The sequence below is a fragment of the Caenorhabditis briggsae genome, assembly GCF_000004555.2.
Source record: "Caenorhabditis briggsae complete genome, chrX, whole genome shotgun sequence".
Classification (NCBI taxonomy): Eukaryota; Metazoa; Nematoda; class Chromadorea; order Rhabditida; family Rhabditidae; genus Caenorhabditis; species Caenorhabditis briggsae.
The window spans coordinates 2207546-2232029 of record NC_013491.2 but is presented as its reverse complement, the minus strand read 5'-3'; the positions used below and the strand labels follow the sequence as shown (position 1 = coordinate 2232029).

Genomic DNA, 24484 nt, shown 5'->3' with positions numbered 1-24484 from the left:
ATTTGAATTTCAAAAAATTTTGGTTGTTAATCCGACCAATTCATATTGAATTTTGATCTCGGATTATTGCCCAAGGATCCAAAAAGCGAAAAAAGAAAACTTCGGCTCTCTTGATGTTCCGCTGTTTTCCGTTTTGCTCTGTACCGAATTTTTATCAAGTCGCACGTGCTGCGCAGCCAATTTGATTCAAAAATGAAAGTTTCGCGTCATATTTCATAGAGCGCATTTGCTCAAAACCCAACAGTTTGCGAGGCCGTGGACGCGCACTGTATAAATGAATATACACGCAGACACAGAGGGTAGGCGATGAAGGGATGGTTGGTGGGCGCCGGGAGGTGAAAATCGATAACAGGTCGTCTTCTGCCTCCACCCGTGTGCAAAGATAGTCTAATAGTAAGGAAAAGAGTTCCTCATCTACGGACCACCGCCTGTTGTTCGGTTGGTCTGTCTGTCGTCGGCAGACGTTCTGACTCAGAGATGACCCCTAGAACTTGAATCGAGGGCGTAACAGACCTCGGCAATGTGCTCTCGCTCTCCCCCTCCGTGATTCCAACTTACACACGCGTGTTATGGTCCCTCCACCTTTTTCTCACTGTCTCGCCGGTTTCCACCTTCTCTCCCTGTCGGATATCATTTGCCTCGTACAGTCTGGTGACCTCTCTTCTGCTCTCTTCGTTTGTGGTTTCGCGGTGTCTATTATTTCGCAATTCAGGTTTTCTTTGAAATCTATTTTGAACTCGTTGAAATACCAGAATTCGAAAACATCGTTTGGCTCCTGTTACTGACCCAATGTTATACACATCTGGGAGGAACAGTCGAGCACGTCGTATTTCATCAATAGAATTTAAAAATTGTCAATTAGTCCTCAAAATCTTCACTTGATTAACAGTTAAAAACCCAAATTTGTTTGAAAAATCCAAAAATCAATCTGAGAAGGTAAGTGAGCTCAAAGGTCTAGTTTTATTCACGAAGTCTTTTCTATCGATTGGTTCGGACACGATTTGTTTGAATGCTCAAAGCGTTTGTGTGGATTATGACATCACGAGGAAGTAATGTCGATGCTCTAGCACATTTCAATATGAAGTAAGACATTTTAAATATCGGAAAAATTTAACTAAATAAGAAATTTTCAGCTACTTCACAACAAGACGGTTGCATTGGATGGTTAGGATGCGTTCGGACCTTCAACTGAATGACGTCGGACCACGAAGAGAGCGCAAAGTCTGCTTTTTGTGTTTCTACAGCGCTGAAAATGTGAGTTTCATTCATTCCGATTTTTGACCAGCAATACGATGATTTTCAGAGCAGCCGTCGCTCGAGTGCACCACAACAACCAAAAGAAGGATGGAGAGAAGCCTGCCGTCTCTCTTGCTCACCGAAAAAGCTCACTCCCGCTACCTGGAATTCCAACTACTGTTTTGTGTACAGCGAACGTCGTGACTAAAGCCGGCTGCAATATCCGAGATGGTTTAGTGTTTGCCACTGACGACTTCGCCGCCGAGAAACGTTCTGGAACGGCGCAAAAACTATACCTCGTACGAGATGCTGGATTTGATGTTCCGCTTAAATCATCAAGAGGTAAGCTTTGATTTATTTTAACTATCTCGACACACATTTCACAGATGGGCTGGGGTCTTTTTTGAATTCAAAGTCACATAGTGGTGAACATAATTGTTTTTCAGACTGTGCCCAAGGCTCGTCGGAAGCCAATGATCGTTCAGATGTCCACTGCGAACAGGAAGAAGATATCCTTTTCTCCTCGAAGAATGTTCAGCAGCAGATCAAGGAGAAGCACAACCAGGTCGATATGATTACAAGGATGAAGAATCACATCATCGAGGTCATGAAAATTGTTCCAAATGGATCTCTGACCTGTCAATGGAATCATTCTGAACATTGGAAACCCAACGATGGACTTCATATGCTGGATGCTGGAGGAGAAGGTCAATTTCCTGCGAATTTCAAGGTATTCTTATCAGTGAAATCGGCGTTGTTCAATCATTCACAATTTTGTAGAAGGGACTGCTGACCCGCTTTTGGAGGATGTAGAAGTTATCTCTTTTGAACTTCCGTGCTCAACTCGAGGAGAATAAAATCTTCACAAAGGTTGTCGACTCTAAAGGATTCTCAGTTCCATCTGAGAGCCATCCTTGCTGTTGGGGATGAGATGATTGTGTCGATGAGAACTGCCGTTCCAGAACCAAAGCCCAGATATTTTAAGTGAGTTTTCACTTCCCATTCAGAAAACAACGCATAATCCGTTTTAGCTGTCTAATGGGTGTTGACCGGTAGGTGTGTGTCCCCCACTAGTATATGTCTTTAGCCAGGGATTTGACTTCTTCTGTTAACAAAGCCTTTGTTGTTTAGGTTCTCTAAAAATCCCTGAAACTTTTGATTTGCGTTCAAAAAAAAATAAATACAACAAGTTCATATTTTCAAAAACTAATTACAATTTGAGAATTCAAGCACAAATAAAGCATTTAAAAATTATCAGGCTGTGCTCTTCCAGGCAATTTTCCCAAGACGTTTTCTCTCGTTCACGAATTCTGAAATTATGAACTTGATTAATTCTAGTTAGCTCTAGATAGTCAGGTCAGAACTATGCCAAGAACTGGTCTTAAACCTAGTTATAGGTAGTCTTGAGAATCACTAGGCTTATAATTCAGTCTACTTATGTATATTCCGAAGGCGCCAGTCACAATAATCTTTTTAAGAGCTTCATCATTTTTTAGTTTCATCTTTTCATTATTTTCTTACCTTTCTCCAATTTTTGGTACATTCCGTTCCGTCTTCTTTTAATTTCGCCGTCGACATCGAGAATCTCTCCCTCAACTTTCATCTTCTCGATTCCTCGAACGCCATAATTTCTTCCGCACACTTCTGTTCCTTTAAGGATTCGAAATCTTCTATGTGCTGCTTGTTTGGCTTCTTCCATCTTCCTTGTGCTTCCTTGGCCAAATCCTTCGCCAAATCCTCCAACTTTTCTTCCTTTCTCCAGTTCCTTCACTAGAAAGTTGAGGCGAAAACTGAAAATTGATTTTGTCCAGTATTTGTCTAAAATTAAAAAAAATCTCGAAATTTGATAAATTCCGTCTCGAAAATTGATAAATTTGATTTAGAATAAGACACTATCAAAGTTATGACTTAAGCTTTAACCAACTTTCAGTCAAAATTGAAAAAAAATCAATACTCACCTTATTCGGCTTCTTTCGCAACAAATAGTTGAATAAATAGTGGATAATTAATATAATATTTAGAAAAAATCAAAGGAAGATTTCCAGAATCCATTCATAATCAGGATTTTATCTGGAAACCTTCCAAGAGGCAGGAAAAAATCAGATACCCGCCATTTCAATGCATTTGATGTGGAATGCCGGGAAAACAGTTGGTTATATAGTTGGAGACGCAGACGGAGAGAAAGAGAGTGGAAAGGCTGCTGGTGGGCGGGGCGGTGTGAAAAATCAATATCAAGCCTGCTTCTACCAGCCATCTTATTTTGAATACGAACACATAGGGGGCAGAGACAATAACAAGCCTGCTTCCAACAATCTTATTTCGAAATACTTGTGTTTCTGGAAAAAAGAGAGACAAGGCTGAGAAGGAAAAAAGGGAAAAGGTTCTAATCGGCCAAGTAGTTTTTGATGATAAGACTGCAAGAAGTGTGTTTTCGATATTCAGGCAAAGAGGCAGAAGACACTTGCGTATCACGAAACTGTACGCCTTTTTAGGTTTTTGAAACCATCCTGAAAATTTTGTTGTGTTAAAATTACACAGTTACAATTATAACGTTCATATTTTCCAAAACAAAATAGAAAAAATGATACACTGAAAATTATGGACAAAACATTTAATTATAAATTTCAATCGTATGACTCCTCGTGCGCAGTCTGTGGATGGATTCTGAAATTATGTTTGATTATTTGTAATTAGTTTTTTTTTCTGTAAGGCCGAAAACTGGTTCTCTTATGCTCATACAAGCCATATACACACTACTCTAGAGAAACACTGACCTCCTTGGCCGATGACATTTTGCTGGGATTGCTCAGCAAATACTGGAGCTATGAATCCTTCAATCGTTCGGCCGACTCCTTCCTTGACTTTCCTTTTCTGTCTCTTTTCGTCGATCTTCTCAATTTTCCAAAATTGTTATCTTGTTTCACTTCAAGTGCTTGAAAATCTCCTTCGTCGTTCTTCTCGTTCTTCTGGAAGCTTCTCAATTCCGCTCTATTTCCTTCGTGTGGGTTCTCATTGAATGGCAGTTAAAGCGAAAGCTGAAAATTACATTTTTAAGTTCATTTTTACTGAAAATGAAAGAAAGAAACCGCAAATTTTTGTTATTAGGATAAGACGATATCTATTAACAATAGTTGATTGAGACGGTTTTTGGTCAGATTACTGTAAAATTTGGGAAAAATGAACTACTCACCTCTTCCAAATTTCATTAAGATGGAAAATTAGTAGCCAAAGAATAGATAGAAGATAGAATAATTTTTAGAAAAATTTAAAAAAAAAACTTTCGGACTTCCATTCAGTAGGATGTCCAAAAAGTACCTGAATAGTTAGACGTCTTTCTAGTTAAGTCGTCATTTTGAGCTAAAACTAAGGACCAATAAACATCAGACCTCAGTCGTCGCTAAATAGAATGGTTATGAATGGCGCCAGACATCAAACCAGCGCAGAGAAGAGGAGACGAAAAAAAAGAGTGATGAGTCATGTTGCAAATTTCTAGAAAAACAACTAAAGATACAGTTTTGAATAGAGAAAAAGAGAGACGCAGAGTGAGTTGTCGTGTGTGTCTGTTTCTTGCTATTCATCATGAGAGTCTAGAAATCTTAATTGTCAAAAGTTAGGCCACCATGTACACAAGTCAATGTTTTGGCAAATGTTAGGCAAATGTTTCAAAGAAGCAATCGATGTCGGGTCGAGAACTAATGATTAAGCATGCTGAAATGGCTGCAAAGTTCGGAAATCTGCCAGAGTTGCCTCAGAATGTTCAAGATATGGGAGTTATTGAATTCTATAATCTGGACATTTTATCTTTATTTTTATCACTTACTGTAGCGTTTTTATATCTTTTATGGAGGTATGTCTCCAACTGTGTTGTCTCCAAATCAAAATTAGAATAAATATTTTATTATTATGAAGATGTGAAAAAAGGCGGACGAGGAAGTTTTAATCAATATTTTGATAGAAGACAAGTCAGAAAAGTTTTTCATATTTATTTGTGCCGAAAACAGTGCGCATGAACCTTCCTTTACTGCCTCGAGCCGTCTTGAGAGGGATTAGCTTTCCATCATTCACCTCTTTTTTTCTTTTGAGAACTTCCAATCTATAAACGAGATTTTGATTTTGCAAGTTAACGGATAAAACTAACTCAGCGCATTTGAACTCTAAAAATTTTCTAGCATTCGTTCATCTTTTCGAGTTCATGGAAGGTCGGACGGTGCTCTGGAATGAGAGACCAGCATCCCAGCATAATATCTTTCCATTTTGAATCAAACGGATGTTGGTCAACTGGAAGCCGTTTTCCGACAAATGCCTAAACCAAAAATTGAACTCCTGCATCAGATAATTATTTGCTTACACTTTGTGCAACATCAATTGCAGTCCTGTTCTTGGCATGATATTCTCCTGTGATTCTCCTCCTTGGCTGATGACAATCTGATGGAATTGCTTAGCAGATACTGGAGCTATATCCTTTAATTGTTTGGTCGATTGCTTCCTCCACCTTCTTTGAAGAGAAAGCTGAAAATTACCTTTTTTTAAATTTTATACTGAAAATGGAAAAAAAAGTTGCAAATTTGGTTACTAGGATAAAGCTATATCTATTCACAATAGTCGATTGAGACGGTGTCTTGGTCAACTCACTGTAAAATTTGGGAAAAATGCAATGCTCACCTTTTTTTTAATACACTTTGAGATGAGAAATAAATAGCCAAATAAATAATGAAATAATTTTTAGAAAAATCAAAACAGAAACTTTACGACTCCCATTCAGTAGGATGTCCGAAAAGTTCCTGAATAGTTAGACGTCTTTTCAGTGAAGTCGTCATAGGAAGCTACTGAAGCATGAAATACATGCGACCTCAGCCGTCGCTAAATAGAATGGTCATGAGTGGCGCCAGACATTGAACGAATGCAGAGAAGAGGAGATGCAGAGAAAGAGTGATGAGTCATGATGCAAATTTCAAGAAAAACAACCAGAGATACGGTTTCGAATGGAAAAACATGAGAGACGCAGAGAAAGAGTGATGAGTCAGCAATGCAAAAATCTAGGGAAACAACCAGAGTTACAGTTTTAAATAGAAAAAAGAGAGATGCAGATTGCGCTGTCTTGTCCGTCTGTTTCTTGCAATTCACTACAGGGGTCTAGAAATTTCAATTAGCAATAAGTTAGGCCAACATGTGGAAATTGCCTAGAAAACAGAAAAGAGGAATATTAGACTATTTCTAGGTCTAAAAAATTGTTTGCCTGGAAAACTCAACTTGCGAATGTTAGGCCATCATGCTAAAATGCCTTAAAAACGACCTAAAATGTTTTCTAGAGAATATGAAGCTCAACATGGCGGAATGATTTTAACAAATTAAGTTTTCTAGGCCACCGTGTTTAACTTACTTTGAAAATCGACCAGTTGAAGTGTAGTTCATTTCTAGACCAAAAGGTTGGTGGCCTAGAAAACTCATTTGGCGAGACTTTCGTTTTCTTTCTCTCTCTCTTTCTCTCTCTCTCTCTCTCTCTCTCTCTCTCTCTCTCTCTCTCTCTTCTTTTAGCTTGCTCAGAATTTGAAGATCCTGATTTTTTTGAAGCGCATTTCACAGAAAAAAAAAATTAAAAGTTCATATATTCAAAAATATAAATTTGAGAAATCGAAAATGAAACAAAAAACATTTCGACGGCGAAGACGAGAAGGATTATCTTCTTATTCTGGAATCTTCCGTTGCATCGTTTTTCTTCTTTTTCGAACATTCCAGAATTCCATACAGTTGTTCCATACATTGTTCCAATTCAGTTGTTCCAATTCCATACATAGAGTTGAGCTTCTGCTTTTTTTCTGAAAAAAAAATTATGGATAAATTTTCAGATTAGAAACTTGGAGAATTTTCAAAGAATTTTAATTCAAATGAATAGATTTGAATACCTTCTTTTTCATCTTCATCTCTAAGAAATACTAGAGTAAAATCAAAGATTCTCGATTCTCAATCAGTATATTGGCTTTGTTTTTAGGTCAATATCCTGTCAAACTTGATACACATAGAAAACTCACCATTTTCAAATTCATTTCGTAATAATCAGCGGGTTAGATAATAAAATAATCAGAAAAATCAAGGGTGTTGGACATCTCCGAGAGGCCGAAAGAATCAGGTATCAGCCATTTGTTTGAATATGATGTGGATTCTCAAAAAAAAATCTAGCACTATAGATATAAATGGCCGGAGACGCAGACAGAAAGGGCGCCGCGATGAGAAAATCGATAACAGTCCCGCAACACGTGAGAGAAAGAGAGAGACCGAGGCGGGATAATTCAAATTCAAAACTGTTTTGTCTTCTGTTACACTGTGGTTCTAGGGTTCTACCTGCGCAATGTGGTCCCGTCCCAGTGTTTCTCTCCCCTATTGATCTGACCACTGACTGTTGATCAGTTGGTGTGTCTCTTAGAGATTTGACCCCGAGAATTCATATCGACGGTGTAACAAACCTAGGCAATGTGCATTCGATCTTGCTCTCCCCCTCCGTAATTCCATCTTACGCGTGCGTATCATGATCCCTCCCTCTTTTTCTCACTCTCTCGCCGGTCTCCTCCTTCTCTCCCTGTCAGATATCATTTGTCCCGTACCGTCTGGTGACCTCCTTTTTTTGCTCTCTTCGTTTGTGGTTTCGCGGTATTGTAATTGTAAAATTGTGCCAGGAGGAGAATGATATTGATTCGATCGCTTGTTCTGACAAGGGAAGTGTTTTCAGAGGGGCGTTGAGAATTTTCTAAAAATTTCAGTACTGATAGTTTAAGATATCCGTAACACGATGACGAAAAAATCTAGTTCATAGTATCATCAACAAGCTGAAAATCTTCGTCTGAAAATTTTTATACCGATTTCGCCCCCTCCCTCACTCCACTACGCCCCTCTCTCCTATACGCACTCCGCGCCAGAGGAAAATATCGGTTGTGTGGTGTTGTGGCAAGAGGGAGACTCATTAGGAGTGACTATGGTGGTTCGAACCCCACTGTGGTAAATCTTTTTTTTTTGTTTTTTTCGAGACGAATTTTCGATATCCATTTTGGTCCCCTGAATAACATATTATACTTATTTAATGAATTCCCGACGTTTTCAAAGTGAAAAAGAAGGCGTTTGAAATTTTGAAGAAATTTTGAAATATTGTTTTTTCGACTTGTCCTATCGCCCAAAAACAAAACTTTCGACTCTCGGAATTGCTCCGTCTTGCTCTTTTTTGAGTGGAACACTACCAAATCGATCACCCAAATGATCTTTACATATTTCTGTGTATTCTGTGCGATTTTGTGCAATATTTGAGAAATTACAGTTTTTCAAATTTCTTGCAATTATCAGATTTTGGGAATTATTAGGGCTCACAGACGAAATTGAGCTGCCAAATTCTATGAAAATGATGTTTCTATCATTTCTGAATGTTTGAAAGACTTTTTTGCGCTTTCAAAAAAATTTCTCAAAAAATCACTTTTAAAGTGTGGGGTACCCCATGAGATGATAGAGAAATGATCAAAAAAGAGTTTCCCGCTTGAAAAAATCCTGAAAAAAAGAGTTTTAAAGCTCGAAAAATGCACGTTTTGGGTCAAAATTTAGTACTGAAAACACTTTGAGAGCCCATATTTTTGTTACTATTAGGGTTATGACCGAGATATTGCTGAAATCGTATTCAGCATGTTCGAAAGTACTTTTGTACAAATTTTGATCTAATTCTCAACGCCCCTCTGAAAACACTTCCCTTGTGAGAAATAGACAATTCCGAATGACGCATAGAGTATGAGTCAAAGCAGCCAGACGCAGTAGAACAATATAACGGATGAAATGATGAAATTGAACTAGGGTTTTTTTTGTCTCTTCGAGTCATTGATTTATAAAACCTATCGGAAATGGCAGACAAAGGGAATCTAGGCAGATGTGATAAGAAGAAAACTGAGACGTAGCGCGACAAAGTCAGATCTAATATGATAGATGTAGAGAAGCACAGCAAGCTTGGTGGGGGGGGGGGGGGGGCGAGACCTTCAAGAATATGCTGAAAAGTGCCAAAATAAGAGAGACTGTGTTTGAAGGAGCGGGTTCATAGGAATAGTTTAGGAGAATTGAATTTCCCTCTGAACTTAGAAAATCTCAGAACTTCTTGAAATCGAAAGTTTGGAATTTAGAATGGCACAATGAAAATTTCTAATTTTACAGAACACTGAATTTCAGAATTCCTTACTTCCAAATTTGCAAGTTTTCGAATTAACAATTATTTCAAAATTGAAAAATAGAACCCCACCTTCTAATTGAAGCTCACCTGAAAAATAGAAGCCCACGGGCTTTTATTAAAGGGAATGCGGTAAAAAGTCATCCAGAGAATCAAATGACGGTCTCAGAATTCAAAGCGATAGTCATAGGAATTCAAATCTGCTCTCTCTCTCTCTCTCACTCATTTTCTTTCTGTGTGCAAATTCTGGTTAAAACAAATCCATGAAAATTTTTATTTAAGCATAACATTTATTTTACAAATCTCCGATACAGAACAATTAGTTTTCTCTCTTGCTTTTCTGCGCATACGCTTTTCTTGCTTCTTCTCGGAGCACACATTTTTCGGTCTGCAATTTTGAAATGATTAGGGCCAAAGAGGGCCAAAGATATCTTTATAAGAGAAAGCTAATACTTTCAAATACTTTCTTCAAGTTCAACTAGTATTTCGATGAATTGATTCCAGTTGTGATGAATTGAAAACTAGGGATCCTATCTATTTCTCCCCGTTCTAGTTTTTTTACTCACAGTGTATCATGCTGTTTTTGCTGCCGATTGGGTCCTCATTTCGACCAGTGGAGAGTAGCTTCTCATTCATCATCCAACTATTTCATTCATTTTCTGAAAACATGGAAGTATTTTGAGTAAATTTCGAAAAAAAATTTAACTGTAAAAACAATTGTGTAAATTTAAGATTTATTCTTTTTTCAAGAATTGAATTATCTCACCATTTTGAAGATTTCATAGTTGCAATCGGACTTCTTTCTCCAATAATATGCATAGTTGCATTCTGATGAATTTTTTTTGGCGTCTGCAAAATGGAGGATAAAATTTTTAATTTTGAAAAAAAACTCGCCTATTTGTAAAAATCAGAAAAATAATATAACTTTTCAACTTCCATTCATTTTAAAAAATTCGCTGAAAAATTATAGGAATACAGAGAATATGAGAATCAGGAAAATCAAAAAAAAGATCAGAAGACTGCCGAAATTCAGATGGCTGTCATTGTTGAGGGGAAAAGTGAAGCAGCGGAGGAAGGAGACCAGTAGGAAGAAGATGAAAAGAGATTTTAGAGAAAGAGAGGAAAACTGAGACGTGGCGCGACTGAGGTTTTTTTAAACTGATAGACGTAGAGAAGAACTGCAAACGGGGAACCGAGGCGGCGCCGAACACATATGCCGAGGGATGAAAGAAGACAGATTGAAAAGGGTGGGGGAGAGAAAAAACAGCGACAATGTGGACCAGAGAAGAAGAGAGACGTAACTTTAAAAAAAATACTTCAGGTGTTTGTAGTGTAGAGCAGTTCAAAAAGACAATATATCTTTGTTGACTGGCCAGACAAAATAGAAGGATCCAGATGTTGCAAAAGAATAGAACAAGCAATGAACCCAATGCGACAGAAAAATGTTGAATTTTAGGCTCTCTTCTTCTCTTAGGAGTGTGAAGTTATCTTCTTGATGACCAGATTGGTGGGAAAACGGTTTATTGAGTCTCGACGTTTCGGCCTGTCGCCATCATCAGAAGAATGCTTTCATTACCTAAAGAATAAAAAAATTTTTATCAATTCCGTTCAATTCTCACTTTCATTTTTTATTCTTTAGTTAATTAAGACATTCACCTAATGATGGTGACAAGGCCACAGTTGATTTTTCGGTGGCGGCCAAACTTTCCCGTAAAATCCCAAAACTGGACAGACTGACGTCGGGACCAACAGACACGACTAGCGTTTTATATATAAGGAAGATGAAGTTTACAAATCAACATTTTATTTCAAGAAAATTATAAATTCAAAAATTAATCGGATTCGGATGTACTGGATTAGAGTCTGGAACGCTGAACTCATCTTCAACTTTCAACATCCAGTCCGAAGCTTCAATGATGCCATTGAATGGGTTATTCTCGCAATATTCATTGGTTCAATGTGTTCTGCAACTCTAAATTATTGATCTATCATCTTGCTATTCGTTGTGAACTGGAAATTTTCAAATCAGAAACAAGTAGATTAATCATTGAAGGTTTTTTGGAGCTATAATTTTTTCAACTCACCTTCCAATTCGTCTTATGCTAGTTCGAATATTAGGAAAATAGATAGTCTTTCAAAATCCACGCAGTTGTAGGATTCGTTTTAAAATGTTGATATAACAAATCTGTAGATTCTTAGAAAAATAATAAGAACTTTCCGAGTCCGTTCATTTGAATAACTTAACAGAAAGTCCCCCGGAAATTTGAGGCTGCCATTCAGAAAGCTGCCATTTGAAAATTATGAAATTGAATTTTGCAAACGACCAAGGTCTTGTGTGCTGAACAGCAGACAACGAGAGTATCAAAAGAAAATGATAGACACAAAAAGTCGAAGTGAATATGACTGTGACGTAGCGCGATGTAAGCAATTTTTAAATGATAGAAGTAGAGAAAATCGGGAAATTATGATATGAATTTCGAAGTTCTGTTATTCTGAAATTTAAGTTTGAATTTTGAAGCTCTGAGCTCCTGAAACTCTGAAATACGGAAATTTATCCAAGAACAATGTTCCAGATCATCTCCTCGACGTTCGTTCCACCCAGACGGTCATCATTGAGCACAAAATTTCTAAAATATTGTCAATAAGGTGAGAATTCGATATACAAAATGCTGTTTCAAAACTTAAAACTTTTCCAGAGGAACATGAAGCACGGCGGGGGACTGAACTACTTATAAACTAAGCAGAAGGTGAGTCTTTATTAAAATTTTCTGAAATTCGGAAAGTCTGAAACCTAAACTTCTAAAATTTTGAATATCTGAAAACTGAAACTCTGAAAATCTGAGAATCTAAAGTTCTGAAATCTTGAAACCCCGAAATCCTAAAATTCTGAAATCACAAATTCCGGAAGTCGGAAAGTTCTGTAGCTTCGAAGCTCAGAAATTTTGAAATTCTGAAATTTTGAAATCCTGAAGTGTTGAAATCCCGAGATACTGAAAACCCGAGATTCTGAAATCGGAAAATATCAACTCCCAAAGTTCTGAAACTGATTTTCTGAAATTCTGAAATTCTGTGATTCTCAAACTCTGGAATTCTCAAATTCAAAAGTTCTGATGTTTTGAAACTTTCAAATTCTGAAATTCTGAAATTCTGATATTCTGAGATTTTGAAATTCTGAAATTCTGTAATTCTGAAATCCTGAAGTGTTGAAATCCCGAGATACTGAAAACCCGAAATTCTGGAATAGGAAAATATCAAATCACAAAGTTCTAAAACTAATTTTCAGAAATTCAGAAATTCTGAACTTCTCATAATCAGAAATTCTAAAAGTCTTTGATGCTGAAATTTTGAAATTCTGTGAATTTTAAAATTCCGAAGTACTGATGTTTTGACATTACGAAATTCTGAAATCCTGATGTTCATAGGTTTTGAGATTCTAAGAATTCGATATTTTGGAATTCAGAAACTTTCAAATTCTGGAGTTCTAACAGTCTCTAATTTTGAAATTCTTTCACACTCAAATCCGGGAACTAAAATTCTGAAGTTCTGAAGTTTTGGTGTTATGAAAATCAGAACTTCTGATAATCAGAAGTTTCAAAAGTTTCTAACTCTGAAACTTTCGAATTCTGTAATTCTCATACTCGGAAGGTCTAAAATTCTGAAGCTCTGATGTTTTGAAATTTCGAAATTTTGAAATTCCCATGTTCATGTATAAGGGGTACGAATTGATGGTACAAATTCTCAAATTCGGGGGTACAGAAATAAAAATTTATTCGAAATGTAGAATAATCAGAAAATAATGAAAAGAGAAGCCATCTCTGTATATTACTATATCAGCTGGTAGGATTCCATTAAATTGTACGGATTCTCCAATTCGCTTGTTGATTCGTTCTTCGAATCTGACGATTCTCTCTTTTGTGACGTCTTGAAGCTTCAATGAGGCTCGGTATTCCGTGCAGTCGAAGTCGATATTTCCGACTACTGTAGCCATAGAGAGATGTTTCACTGGATCCGCTCCTTTGAGATCTCGAGCACTGAGATGAGACACATCGACGCCAAGCAGCAAGGTTGGTTCCGCTGGATTGACGAGCTTCTTCCAGGACTTGTGATCCCCATCTCGCTCCAAACGACGACGTTCCCGAGAATCTTCTCGACGAGCTGGCAGGTGTACTTAAAGGTGACTGGGGTGTGTCCGACGGAGCAACCTCATTATCGGCCATCCATTTAAACCTATCTGAAAAAAAGAATATTGAATTTTGGAATGTGAAATTTGGAGTTATTAGAATTTTGAGAATTCTTAAAATTTGAGAGACTTTTCAAATTCTTAAGCTTTGAAATTTTGAAATTCTGACATTCTGTAATTTGGAAAATCTGAAGTTCTGAGTTTTCGAAATTCTAATATTGAAATTTCTGAGTAACCAGAAAACTTAAAAACACTCACCAATAATTCAAATATTTAAAAAAATAAAGAATACTCAGAAAAATCAAAAAGGAACATTCCGAAATCCATGCAGAAGGCTTTCTGGAAAGAACCGAATAATAGTGAATAACTAGATTTTCAGAAAAATAAGGGGAACTTTCCGAGCCCATTCATATTCAGGGCTATACGAAAAGTCCCCCGGAAAATTTTGGCCGTTATTCAGTCAAGCGGCCTGAAGAAGAAAGTGAAGATGATTCCGTCGGAGAAAGCAAGTCGTATGCTCTCACCGACAGACGCGAGAGTATCGAGAGAAATATTCAGGGGAAGTGAGAGGCGCGAGACATCGACGTGGCGCTGCAAAAGCTGAACAAAAGATGATAGGCGTAGAGAACAACTGCAAACTGGGTGCCCCGGGGCCTCGCCGGACGCAGAAACTGCAATAAATAAGAAGAAAAATGGGAAAAAGATGCTAAAAGCCAGAGAAACGACCAGAGGTTCGGTGCAAAATGAAAAGTGACTAGAGACGCAGAGTGCCGCGGAATTCTAATCGTAGCTTTAAATTTTAGTGTTTGACCTACAAAAGATGGTGAGCAAGATATTCAAACGGCAGTCTAGAAATTCAAATCGTTGCCTAGAACTTCACATCGGGTCCTAGGGATTCTAATCGTGGCGTAGGAGACCGAAAGCTCGACTAGTGAGATCTAGGAATTTGAATGGTGGCCTCGAAACTCAAGTCATAGGGATGAAAGTCGTGATTTCTCTCTTTCTTTCTCTCTTTCTCTCTCTCTCTCTCTCTCTCTCTCTCTCTCTCTCCCATTCTTCCTTTTTACATAACTCTCTTTTTGCGGTAACTCTGAAAATTTTGATATTTGCCGTACAGTGAAAACAATAAAAGTTTTATTTGAAAAAAATATTATTTAAAAAATCCTTTGGCTCTTTTGCACGTCTTCCCTTTCTTGGCTCCTCAACCATCTCATGGACTGTCATGGAACCAGGCATTGTCTGGGGATTCCGAGTCGCTCGTATTCCTAAATTTTTGAAATATTAGGTTTTATAATTTAGAGTCCGAAATTTTTTTCCGGACCGAATTCGTTTTTTTAAATCCAACCAGGACTTTGAAAATTATGTTTGACAATACTTAGAATAATTTCTAAAGAACTAGCTAGCTTCTTTATTTTTTGAAAATTTGTATTTTTCAAATTTTGTAACTTAAAAGAAAACCCGTACTCTTCTCATTCAGGCTCGACTTATTCTTTGGGGATTCTCCTCTGGAGTTTTGTCCATTGAATTCATTGAACCTTTTGTTGATTCATCCGTTCGATGCTTCCATCTTCTTGAAGTTGGTAGAGCTTCAGTGCTAGCTCAAAACGGAAGCAATGTTGACTAAATTTGAGAAATTGACAAAAAAAACTCACCGAATGTTATTCAGAAAAATCAATAGGATTTTTTAAAAATACATCCAGTTGTAAGATTTCTTTCTGAAAGGTTCAGATAGTGAATAAATAGATCTTCAAAAAAAATAAGGGGAACTTTCCGAGTTCATTCATGTATAAAACTTAACAGAAAGCTCCCCGGAAAATTAGGGCTGCCATTCAGTAAGCTGCCTTCTGGAGAGAATGAAATTGAATTTCGCGAACGACCAAGGTCGCGTGTTCTGAGAAGCAGATGACAAGAGTATCAAGGATAACTGATAGACGCAGGAAGTAGAAGCGGATATGACTCATAGACTATGACGTTTCGCAATAAAAGCATGTGAGAAACGTAGCGAATGTAATATGAAAATTCTTGAAATGATGAAATTGCGAAATCGTGAAATTTTAGTATTACGAAATTTCAAAATTCTGATATTCTAATCAAAAAATATGAAATTCTGCCTTTCATTCAAAAACAAAATTTTAGGTAAAATCCCCGATGTTCTTCGCAACCAGAAGGTGTTGGTCCCTACCACCAATAAACGCTTTAATTCCTCCTGAAAATCGTCAAAAAGGTGGGAATTCGGAAAACAAAAATCAATTTGAAAGATTAAATAATTCCAGAACAACATAAAGCTCAATGGTTTACTGAACTACAGACGAACTGAACAGCAGGTCAGTCATAATAAAAATTTTCTGAAATTCTAAAATTCCAAAATCTTGAAATCCTAAAATTCTGAAAACCTTAGAAACTCACAAACTCTTAAACACGGCAATTTTGGAATTCTACAATTTTGAAACTCTCAATTTATTCAACTCGGAAGTTTTGAAGTTCTGTTGTTATGAAATTCTGAACTTCTGATAATCAGAAATTCTGAATGTTTCTAATTCTGAAATCTCGGAATCCGGAAACTCTGTAACTGTGAAACTCACATATTCTAAAACTCTCAAATTCCGAATTTCTAAAATTCTGAAATTCTGAAACTCTGAAAATTCTAGAATTCTGATGTTTTCTGATAATCAAGATATCTGAAATTTTGTGGTTTTAAAATTCTGAAATTTTGTGATTCTGAAACTTTGTAATTCTGAACTTCTCATAATCAGAAAGTCTGAAAGTCTTTGATGCTGAAACTCTGAAATTCTCTAATTTTTATGCTCTGAAGGTCTAAAATTCTGGAGTTCTGATGTTTGGAAATTTTGCAGTTCTAAAATCCCGATGTTCATGAGTTCTAAGATCCTAAAAATTCGAGATTTTGGAATTCTGAAATTTTCAAATTCTGGAGTTTTTATTTTGCGATTTGTAGCTGAAAATTAGATGTTCTTGTTTTGAACCATCCCTTGTTTTTATTTTGGTCGCTATAGCAACTCTGAGGTACAAGGGGGTACGAAGCGATGATACAAAATCTTGAATTCGTGGGTACAGAAATAAAAATTTATTCAAAATTTGGAATAATCAAAACATTATTGAAAGGACAGGTTACAACATCTTGGAACTTTAATTACGCTCGGTATTCTGTGCAGTCGAAGTCGATGTTTCCGAATACTGTAGCCACAGAGAGACGCTTCATTGGATCCTCTTCTATGAGATCTCGAGCACTTGAATGCGAGACATATACTCTTGCAGAATTGGATCCTCTTGGTTGACGAGCTTCTTCCAGGATTTGTGATCCCCATCTCGCTCCAAACGACGACGTTCCCGAGAATCTTCTCGACGAGGAGGCGGTTGTATTTACATGTGGCTGGGGTGTGTCAGATGGAAGCGAACCTCATTGTCTGCCATCCATTTTAACATATCTGAAAAAAAAGAACATCGAATTTTTAGAATTTTTCAGAATAGAACTTTTTGAATCATTAGAACTTTGAGAATTCTTAAAATTTGAGAGACTTTTCAAATTCTTAAGCTTTGAAATTTTGAAATTCTGACATCCTGTAATTTGAAGAATCCGAAGTTCTGAGTTTTCGAAATTCTAATATTGAAATTTCTGAGTAACCAGAAAACTTGAAAACACTCACCAATAATTCAAATATTAGAAAAATATAGAATACTCAGGAAAATCAAAAAGGAACATTCCGAAATCCACGCAGAAGGATTTCTGGAAAGAACCGAATAATAGTGAATAACTAGATTTTCAGAAAAATAAGGGGAACTTTCCGAGCCCATTCATATTCAGGGCTATACGGAAAGTACCCCGGAAATTTTGGCCGTTATTCAGTCAAGCGGCCTGAAGAAGAAAGTGAAGATGATTCCGTCGGAGAAAGCAAGTCGTATGCTCTCACCGACAGACGCGAGAGTATCGAGAGAAATATTCAGGGGAAGTGAGAGGCGCGAGACATCGACGTGGCGCTGCAAAAGCTGAACAAAAGATGATAGGCGTAGAGAACAACTGCAAACTGGGTGCCCCGGGGCCTCGCCGGACGCAGAAACTGCAATAAATAAGAAGAAAAATGGGAAAAAGATGCTAAAAGTCAGGGAAACGTCCAGAGGCTCGGTGTAAAATGAAAAGTGACTAGAAACACAAAGTGCCGCCTGCGTCCTCTTCTCTCTGGAAATTGCCGCGGAATTCTAATCGTAGTTTTGAAGTTTAGTGTGTAACCTACAAAAAATGGTGAAACCACACCACTATTCAACGCCCATGGTCTTCTAGTAAAAGAAATTAAACATTCCAGAATTTCCGGAACTGTGATTTTAGCACTTGGCAATTTCTCAATTTCAGAATTTGAGATTTTAGAACATTAGCATTTTCCCGGAATTTCAGAGCTCCTCCTGAAATCTCAGAACTTCATAAATTTGAAATTTTGGAATTTAGAATTGCAGAGTGAACATTTTGAAATTTCCAAAAAAAAAAAAAATTTCAGGATTCTTAACTTCCGAATTGCCAATTTTTTTATTGTTGAATAAAAAATCATTTGAATGAAAAGCATTGAAAATAGGAGCCCACCCCTCTAATTGAAACCCACCTGTAAAAAAGGCCTCTCTGAGAAAGATTTTTAAAAATTGAAGCCCATGGGCTTCTATCAGAGGAAATACGGTAAATCCAGAGAATTAAATGACGGCCTTAGAAGTCGAATTGTGGCCTAGGAGTTCACATTGGGTCTTATAGATTATAATTGCGGCGTAGGATGTTGAATGCTCCACGATTGAGACCTAGGGATTAGAATGGTGGCATTGAAACTGAAGTCATAGAAATTTAAGTCGAGATTTCTCTCTCTTTCTCTTTCTGATAACTCTGAAAAATTAGATATGTGCCGTAAAGTGAAAACCATAAAAGATTTATTTTTAAAAAATACACAAATTAAAATAATCCTTCGACACTTTCGCACGGCTTCTCTTCCTTGGCTTCTCCACCCATTTCGTGGACTCGTCTGAGAAACAAAACTTTTAAAAATTTTTTATTGTAATTTTTCGTTAAAATATTAGGGGAATACAAAGAATTTTTCAAACAATTTGATGCAAAATTTTTGGGCGGAGCCCCCTTTAAACAAAATTCAAAACGAAAAAAAAAACTCACTGGAATAGTGTTCCCAGTTCGTTTGAATAGGAGCGTTCTCCTTTGGACAGATGGGATCCTCATTGATCTCATACTGATAGTATCCTGTGGTATCCCCATTCCTCAGACCTCTCCATCGGCCATCATGACTCATCTTGACCGAATCGCCGTATTCCACACCGACAGCCACAATTTCATTATGGAACTTTCCGGACTTCTGCATGAGGGTTCTAGAGGCGTCCAAAAAGTTCTACACCGTCTCAGCTACAGCAAGCTGTGGTACATCTCGTCTGGATCGGCATGGTACTGGTACGCGATGGTTGTAGATTGGAAAAGTAGGATGGAAAAGTCGATATTCATATATCGGTCTTCCGTGAACTTTGTGAATGTATCTTCGGAGCTTATCCCGGCGAGTTCCAACATCCATGGGGTCCTTCTTCTTCATAAACAGGAGGAGAGGGGGGGGGGAGTAAATATTTAGAAAAATCAAAAAGGAACATTCCGAAATCCAAGCAGAAGGATTTCTGGGAAGAACCGAATAATAACGAATAAGATCTTTACAAAAATAAGGGGAACTTCCCGGACCCATTCATTAACAGGGATCGACGGCAAGTCCCCCGGAATATGAAGGCTGCAATTCAGAAAGCGGCCAAGAGGAAACAATGAATCGATTTACGCGATCGCTAATTGTGAGGGATAGAGAGTATCAGAGAAAACGAGGGACGCTAAGAGTTTGAGTAGAAGCAGCCAGATGCAGAGAAAAGAGAACGGGCGAGATGGAGAGAGGCTGATTTGTTTTTTTTGTCCTTCATTAGAAACAGTTATGCAGAATGAGAGACGCAGAGAATCTAGATGAGTGCGACTAGACGATCTCTGAGACGTGGCGCGACCAAAAAAAATTTGAAAATAATAGAGGCGAAGAAGAACTGCAAACTGAGATCCGATAGAAGGTGTTGGAAAGTGCTAAAACAAGGAAAACTGTATCTGAAGAACTGGGGTTCATAGGAATAGAACAGATTGGTATAATTAAACTTCTGAGAAGTTTGATGGTTAGAAGTCTTTAAGATCATTGCCGGTAAGCTCAAATTTTGAACAATGTGTCACCTAGAGATCCTGATATTTATCTGGGTGGCTTTTCAAGACGTTTCAATATGATAGCCTAAATTTTGCAATTAGAGTTTCTCTCTCCCTCTCTCTCTCTCTCTCTCTCTCTCTCTCTCTCTCTCTCTCTCTTTCTCTCTCTCCACACAATAAGACCTGAAAATTTTCTGAAAAAAAGTTTAAAAATCAAAATTTCATTCGAATGAAACGAATGAATTAGAGAAGATTGTTCTGGAGCATATGGTGCATCGGTGGAGCCAGCTTAGATTCATCCAGTCTGGAACTTCAGCGGTGCCATTGAATTCGGTATTCTCAGAGAATTCTTTGGTAGTCCTCCTGCATTTCTAAATTTTGAATATTTTAACATTAAATTGATTGAAAAGTGGACTTTTTCGTTTTTAGGCCAGAAACAGGTCAGTGAAGCCATAAAGGGTTTTTAGAGATATCATTTTCTTTTTCGATTCACCTTCTGTTTCGTCCTAAACCTCTTTTCTTGCTCCTATTTCTATTCCCCAACTTCTAGACACTCCTAGCTTTCCTCCTTCTCCTTCTCGCCTCTTCAGCAGGTGCACGGTTCGAGCAGATCTTCTGTGACGGATATCTGATTGGAATTCCTCCACTTTCAATTTGGCAGAGGATGGACCAACATTAGATTTCCATTTCTTGTGGGAATTAAGTTCTTCAGAAAAATATAAAAGCTTTCAAAATCCATTCAGTTTAGGATTTGTCTTTGAGAGATTCAGATAGCAAATAAGTAGATTTTCAGAAAAATAATGGGAACTTTCCAGTCTTTTGATTCAGGACTTATCGGAAAGTTCCCCGAAAAATTCAGGCTGCTATTCAGCCAGCTGCCATTTGAAGAAAATAAAATTGAAACTCGCGAACGACCACGGTCGCGTGTTCTGAATAGCAAACAACGAGAGTATCAAGTGAAAATGATAGACGCAGGAAGTAGAAGCGGATATGACTCATAGACTATGACGTGACGTGATGAAAACAGACGAGGAATGATAGACGTAGAGAAAAAACTGTAAATTAAAGACACCTGATTCTGTGAAATTGTGAAATCCTTAGATTTTGAAATTTAGAAATTTCGAAGTTCTGATGATCTCAAATCGAAAAATCTGAAATACTGAATTACTGAAACTTTAAAGTTCTGAAATTTGGAATATCTGAAATTCTACCCTTCATTTAAAAACAAAATTTCAGGTGATCTCCTCGATGTTTTTCGCAACCGGACGGTCACCAATGGGCGCGATATCTTCTGAAAATCGTCAAAAAGGCCAAAAAGGTGGAAATTCAAAAAACGAAAATCAGTTCCAAAATTATAATATTCCAGACCAACATGAAGCTCAATGATTTACTGAACTACCGACGAACTGAACAGCAGGTCAGTCATAATAATTTTTTTCTGAAATCAGGGAAGTCTGAAATCTATAATTCTGAGAATCTCAAACTCTAAAAACTGAAGTTCTGAATCTGTAACCCTGAAATCCTGAACTTCTGAAATCGGAAAGTTCTGTAACTTTTGAAATTCTGAAATTCTGAGATTCTAGAATTCCTTAAAACGGAAATTCTAAAATTCTGATGTTATGAAATTCAAAACTACTCACAGTTATAAATTCTTAAAAACTCAGACCCTGAACTTCTGATAATCAGGAGGTCTGAAAATCTCTAATTCGGAAATCCCGGAATTCAGAAACCCTGTAACTCTAAAATTCTCGAATCCTGATGTTATGAAATTCTAAAATTTTGATAATCAGAAATTCTGAAAGTCTCTGATTCTGGAATCCTGAAAATCTGAAAATCTAAAATTCTGGAATTCTGTAATTCTGAACTTCTCATAGCAATTCGGAGCTACAAGGGGGTACAAAGTGATGGTACAAGATCCTAAATTCGGGGGTACAGAAATAAAAATTCATTCAAAATGTAGAATAATCAAAAAAATATATTCGAAAGACAAGTCACGACATCTTCACACTTTAATGACGCTCGGTATTCGGTGCAGTTGAAATAGACGTTTCCGATTACGGTTGCCATAAAGAGACGTTTCACCGGATCCTCTCCTTTGAGATCTGGAGCACTTGGATGAGGGACATATACTCTTGCAGAATTGGTTCCTCTGGATTGACGAGCTTCTTCCAGGATTTGTGATCCCCATCTCGCTCCAAACGACGACGTTCCCGAGAATCTTCTTGACGATGAGCCTCGTGTATTTGCACGTGGCTGGGGTGTGTCCGATGGAAACGAACCTCGTTGTCTGCCATCCATTTGAACATATCGAAAAAAAGGAGCATTGAATATTTTGAATGTGAAATTTGAAGTCATTAGGATTTTGAGAATTCTTAAAAGTTGAGAAACTTTTTAAATTTTTGAGCTTCGAAATTTCGAAATTTTGACATCTTGTGATTTTTTTGAGAATCTGAGTTTCTCAAATTTCGAAATTCTAATATTGAAATTTCTGAGTAACCAGAAAACTTGAAAACACTCACCAATAATTCAAATATTAGAAAAATATAGAATACTCAGGAAAATCAAAAAGGAACATTCCGAAATCCATGCAGAAGGCTTTCTGGAAAGAACCGAATAATAGTGAATAACTAGATTTTCAGAAAAATAAGGGGAACTTTCCGAGCCCATTCATATTCAGGGCTATACGAAAAGTCCCCCGGAAAATTTTGGCCGTTATTCAGTCAAGCGGCCTGAAGAAGAAAGTGAAGATGATTCCGTCGGAGAAAGCAAGTCGTATGCTCTCACCGACAGACGCGAGAGTATCGAGAGAAATATTCAGGGGAAGTGAGAGGCGCGAGACATCGACGTGGCGCTGCAAAAGCTGAACAAAAGATGATAGGCGTAGAGAACAACTGCAAACTGGGTGCCCCGGGGCCTCGCCGGACGCAGAAACTGCAATAAATAAGAAGAAAAATGGGAAAAAGATGCTAAAAGCCAGAGAAACGACCAGAGGTTCGGTGCAAAATGAAAAGTGACTAGAGACGCAGAGTGCCGCCTGCGTCCTCTTCTCTCTGAAAATTGCCGCGGAATTCTAATCGTAGTTTTGAAGTTTTCGTAGTTTTCAGATTTTCAGAATTTTAGAATTTTTTCCGGAATTTCAGAGTTCCTGAATTTAGATTTAAAATTTTGGCATCCGAAATCTCAGAACTTCTTAAATTTGGAATTTTGAAAATTAGAATTGTAGAATGAAAATAAACTGCGACGTGGCGCGATAAAAGCATCTGGAATTGTGAAATCGTAAAATGTGGATATTATGAAATTTTGAAGTTCTGATGATCTCATATCTAAACCTAAGATGCTGAGTTTCTGAAATTCTGAAACTCTGCCTATCATTTAAAAATATAATTTTAGGTGATCTCTCCGATGTTCTTCGGCATCAGAAGGTCACCTATGAGCGCGATTTCTTCTGAAAATTGTCATAAAGGCAAGAATTCAAAAAAAAATTTAAAAATTAGGTGTAAAATTTTTCAGAGGAACATGAATAACAGTGAAATGGATTGCAACTCAGGGGAATGAACTGACCAGTAGGTGTTTTGAAACTTCGAAATTCTGGAATTCTGAAACTCCGAGAGAATCTCAGAATTTCAGAATCTCGGAATCTCAGAATCTCAGAAGCCCAAGAATTTCAGAGTCTCAAAATCTCAGAATCTCAGAATTTCAGAATATCCGAATCTCCAAATCTTAGAATCTCAAAATCGCAGAGGAAATTCTGAAATTCTGAGATTCTGAAATTCTGAGATTCTGAAATTCTGAGATTCTGAGATTCTGAGATTCTGAGATTCTGAGATTCTGAGATTCTGAGATTTTGAGATTCTGAGATTCTGAGATTCTGAGATTCTGAGATTCTGAGATTCCGAGTTTCTGAGATTCTGAGATTCTGAAGTTCTGAAATTCTGAAATTCTGAAATTCTGAAATTCTGAAATTCTGAAACTGAAATTCTGAGATTTTGAAATTCTGAAATTCTGAGATTCTGAGATTCTGAGATTCTGAGATTCCGAGATTCCGAGATTCTGAGATTCCGAGATTCTGAAATTCTGAGATTCGGAAATTCTTAAATTCTAAGATTAGGAGATTCTTGGGATTCTGAGATTCTGAAATTCTGAGATTGTGAAATTCTGAGATTCTGAGATTCTGAGATTCTGAGATTCTGAGATTCTGAGATTCTGAGATTCTAAGATTCTGAGATTCTGAGATTCTGAGATTCTGAGATTTTGAGATTCCGAGATTCCGAGTTTCTGAGATTCTGAGATTCTGAAGTTCTGAAATTCTGAAATTCTGAAATTCTGAAATTCTGAAATTCTGAGATTTTGAAATTCTGAAATTCTGAGATTCTGAGATTCTGAGATTCTGAGATTCCGAGATTCCGAGATTCTGAGATTCCGAGATTCTGAAATTCTGAGATTCGGAAATTCTTAAATTCTAAGATTAGGAGATTCTTGGGATTCTGAGATTCTGAAATTCTGAGATTGTGAAATTCTGAGATTCTGAGATTCTGAGATTCTGAGATTCTGAGATTCTGAGATTCTGAGATTCTAAGATTCTGAGATTCTGAGATTCTGAGATTCTGAGATTTTGAGATTCCGAGATTCCGAGTTTCTGAGATTCAGAGATTCTGAAATTCTGAGATTG

The 24484-nt window shown here is 37.3% G+C and overlaps 4 protein-coding genes across 4 annotated transcripts; 1 reads left to right on the top strand and 3 right to left on the bottom strand.

Annotated features, from left to right (window-relative positions):
* Window positions 1-554: 554 nt before the first annotated feature.
* Window positions 555-4296, bottom strand: CBG27450 (the record flags this gene model as incomplete). Its single annotated transcript, XM_045238881.1, has 3 exons — window positions 555-736; window positions 2758-3026; window positions 4283-4296. The coding sequence occupies 3 exons, from the start codon at window positions 4294-4296 to the stop codon at window positions 555-557; spliced, it is 465 nt and encodes a 154-aa protein (XP_045099817.1).
* A 986-nt stretch (window positions 4297-5282) lies between these two features.
* On the bottom strand, window positions 5283-7157 carry CBG27449 (the record flags this gene model as incomplete). The annotated part of the gene is made up of 3 exons (XM_045238880.1): window positions 5283-5286; window positions 5585-5745; window positions 7140-7157. The coding sequence occupies 3 exons, from the start codon at window positions 7155-7157 to the stop codon at window positions 5283-5285; spliced, it is 183 nt and encodes a 60-aa protein (XP_045099816.1).
* A 4113-nt stretch (window positions 7158-11270) lies between these two features.
* On the top strand, window positions 11271-14171 carry CBG27448 (the record flags this gene model as incomplete). The annotated part of the gene is made up of 2 exons (XM_045238879.1): window positions 11271-11376; window positions 14065-14171. The coding sequence occupies 2 exons, from the start codon at window positions 11271-11273 to the stop codon at window positions 14169-14171; spliced, it is 213 nt and encodes a 70-aa protein (XP_045099815.1).
* A 7609-nt stretch (window positions 14172-21780) lies between these two features.
* Window positions 21781-22113, bottom strand: CBG16104 (the record flags this gene model as incomplete). Its single annotated transcript, XM_002643410.1, has 1 exon — window positions 21781-22113. One exon carries the CDS (start codon window positions 22111-22113, stop codon window positions 21781-21783), a length of 333 nt encoding a protein of 110 aa, XP_002643456.1.
* Window positions 22114-24484: the final 2371 nt, after the last annotated feature.